Raw genomic sequence first — 2,559 nt, 5'->3', positions numbered from 1 at the left:
AAGGGGGTTCGGCGTCGAGAGGGACGAATAGGAGGGCTCTGAGCAAAGGACAGAGGAGCTCGACATGGCGGCGTCAGTGCAGTAGACTGTTGTCCAAAGAGAGATGAAGCTACGATCGTCGAAACCAAAAACTTACAACACGAATGTTGTGAGGAACTGCGAGATTAGGCTGCTGGTCAAAGGAAATTTCAAATGATCGATCGTGCGCGACAAATCTGACAAAATTCATCCAGAATAGCTCCAAACGGGAACACAAGATTAAGAACTTACGGCCGACGAAACTACGAACCGATCGCCTGAATGGAACCGTAGCATCGAGGTGTACCTCGAACCAAAGCACCGATGTGTAGATCAAAGGGGCAGGAGATTAGGGAGGAGCCAGGGGCAACCAAACAGCCCGTTCCCTTCCTGCGCGGGCCTGGTTGGGCCTCATGCAGGCAACCAAACACGCCCCTAGCTACAAGGATGACCTCCTTGTGAGCTGAGAGAAAGTACTACCTCCGCAAAGAAATATAAGATTGTTTAGATCACTATAAAGTAGTGACGTAGTGATCTAAACAATCTTACATTTCTTTAGAGGGAGAACCAAACATAATAAATAACACAGAAATCATGTCCTTTTGTTGATCTTATCCTCCACTCGTTTACAAGACCCAGGAAAGAAGATATGAAGCAGATTCAGAACTGTATGATAATACACTTCTAAACTGCCTTGAGTTACAGCGCTTACTAGGTCATATCTGGTGTGGTCTGATTCTTTCAACATACAGCTGCCCAAAGGTAAAAGAAATAGGAGCAGAAAAGGATGACTACTTTAGCACAAGACATCGATTAATTTAACCACACTCTGGAAGAGGTCTGGAGCGACCATAGTGGAGGTTGAGATCATCGCCGCTTGTATAAGCAAGGTTTCAACTGGGGCCATTCAATGTTTTTCGCCACCTTGCTCTTTTCCTGTGGAGACAAGTCAAACCGCAACATCAGTTCAGCGTTAAAATATATTTTGACTATGTCAATGATGCAATTGTTAATTGTCACTCAGGCGGAGGTAGGAAACAGGGAGACCAACCTTTTTCCTGAAATAAAACAGGACAAACATTTTGTTCTTCTCATCCTGCAGAAAGGAACCAATTAGCAACTGAGAAGTACCCGAGTAATCTTCTCTTTTCATATATTTTATGTATGGTCATGTCATTATGTCAATACAAAAACAAACTATATATGTACATCACTACACCGGTATGTCAAAAGGATCCAAAGTCCAACCAAAAGCAAGAACCCGTCATGTGGACTTTCAAACATGGAACACAGAAAAAGATGCATCAATGGGAACATTTCAAACCCATAACCGCGTACAAGATCCACACTCGGCTCAAAGAACAGATTAGTTTCTGAAGCACGTCCTAAGGATGCATAATTAAAGCTGTGACATCCATATCTCTTATTGTCCATTATTTAGTCAATGCACTAAGCAACATTGCCACTCCAAATACTGCAGCTTGTGTACCCTAATATACAGAAAACCAGAATTCAGTATGGAGCACGTGATAATTCAGTTTTCAAGGATATGCAAGCCTTTGGAATGATCTTTCACTCCAGTTATTTCAGCATAATAAGAAACTAGGTTGGTCTATGTTCTTCAAAGTTTTAAACACAAACAGCACACACACGACAATTTTGTCTTTTTGATATCAAGTTAATTTTCAACACAAATCTGTACCAATATAAAAATATCCAAAGGGGCAGATCCAACAGATCTCGGCCATCCATTCGTGTTAATCCAAATAGTTCTTATTGTCTAATGGTGAGCGACTAAACACGTTTAGCGCTAAACAATTCTTTCTCTTCCTGATGATTCCCTTCCTTTGGCACGAAAGTAAAGGAACTGCCCACGTCAAAAAAGAAAGAAAGGAAAGGAATTGTCGCACCGTCGCTCCGCCCCCAATCGCCTCGAGCCGCCTCACCTTCACGACGCCACCCCCATCCCCTCGAGCCGCCGCACCTTGAAGGACACCCGTCACATCGCCGTGTCACCCCATCGCCTCGCCTCGGCCGTCGGCGACGACACCGCCTGGCCGGCTGTCAGGGATGGCGCCTCCTCCTACACCTCCTGGCTGGCTATCAGGGACGGCGCATCCTCCTACAGCAGGCCGTCAGGAAGCCGCCCCCTAAACCGCCTAGTCGGCCGTCAGGGACGCCTCATGTTCCCCCGTGTTACTCGTCGTCCATCCGCGCGGCGCCGCGGACAACTGCGCCACTAGCTTCACGTCCTCGACATCCTCCAACCGGATCTTTTGATCTCCTTCTCGGTGCGGAGAATGGCGAGCAAGAGCGGCAGCGGTGGTCTCCCTGTTCGGCTCTCACTCTATCTGTCATGCTCGGTGCCCTTCCGTGGTCGACATCGGGCATGTGCCGGCCGACGCCGTCCCCGCGGGTTCTGGGCCTTCCACATGCTGCATCTGCCCCGCCGGGAACCAACGCAGGCTCAAGCGACGACCATGGCCAGTGGATCTCTCATTGCGTGAAGTTTGGCCAGTTACATGCCCTTGCCACGCGCCA

At 47.8% G+C, this 2,559-nt stretch overlaps 1 protein-coding gene across 2 annotated transcripts in view; it reads right to left on the bottom strand.

The window, feature by feature from the left end:
- Positions 1 to 599: 599 nt before the first annotated feature.
- LOC119322712 (ribosomal RNA-processing protein 8-like) overlaps positions 600 to 2,559 on the bottom strand; it is a 16,169-nt gene continuing 14,209 nt past the window's right edge. For both annotated transcript variants that reach the window (XM_037596213.1, XM_037596212.1), the window contains 2 exons: positions 1,070 to 1,114; positions 600 to 954 (listed from right to left, as the gene is read on the bottom strand). In XM_037596213.1, the coding sequence (XP_037452110.1) occupies positions 886 to 954; positions 1,070 to 1,114 (114 nt within the window). In that variant the 3' untranslated portion in view covers positions 600 to 885. The remainder of the gene's footprint in view (positions 955 to 1,069; positions 1,115 to 2,559) is intronic.

This window comes from Triticum dicoccoides, chromosome 6B (assembly GCF_002162155.2).
Source record: "Triticum dicoccoides isolate Atlit2015 ecotype Zavitan chromosome 6B, WEW_v2.0, whole genome shotgun sequence".
In the NCBI taxonomy this organism is placed as follows: domain Eukaryota; kingdom Viridiplantae; phylum Streptophyta; class Magnoliopsida; order Poales; family Poaceae; genus Triticum; species Triticum dicoccoides.
Note: the sequence above shows the minus strand (reverse complement) of the source record. Positions and strands in the feature narration are given on the sequence as shown.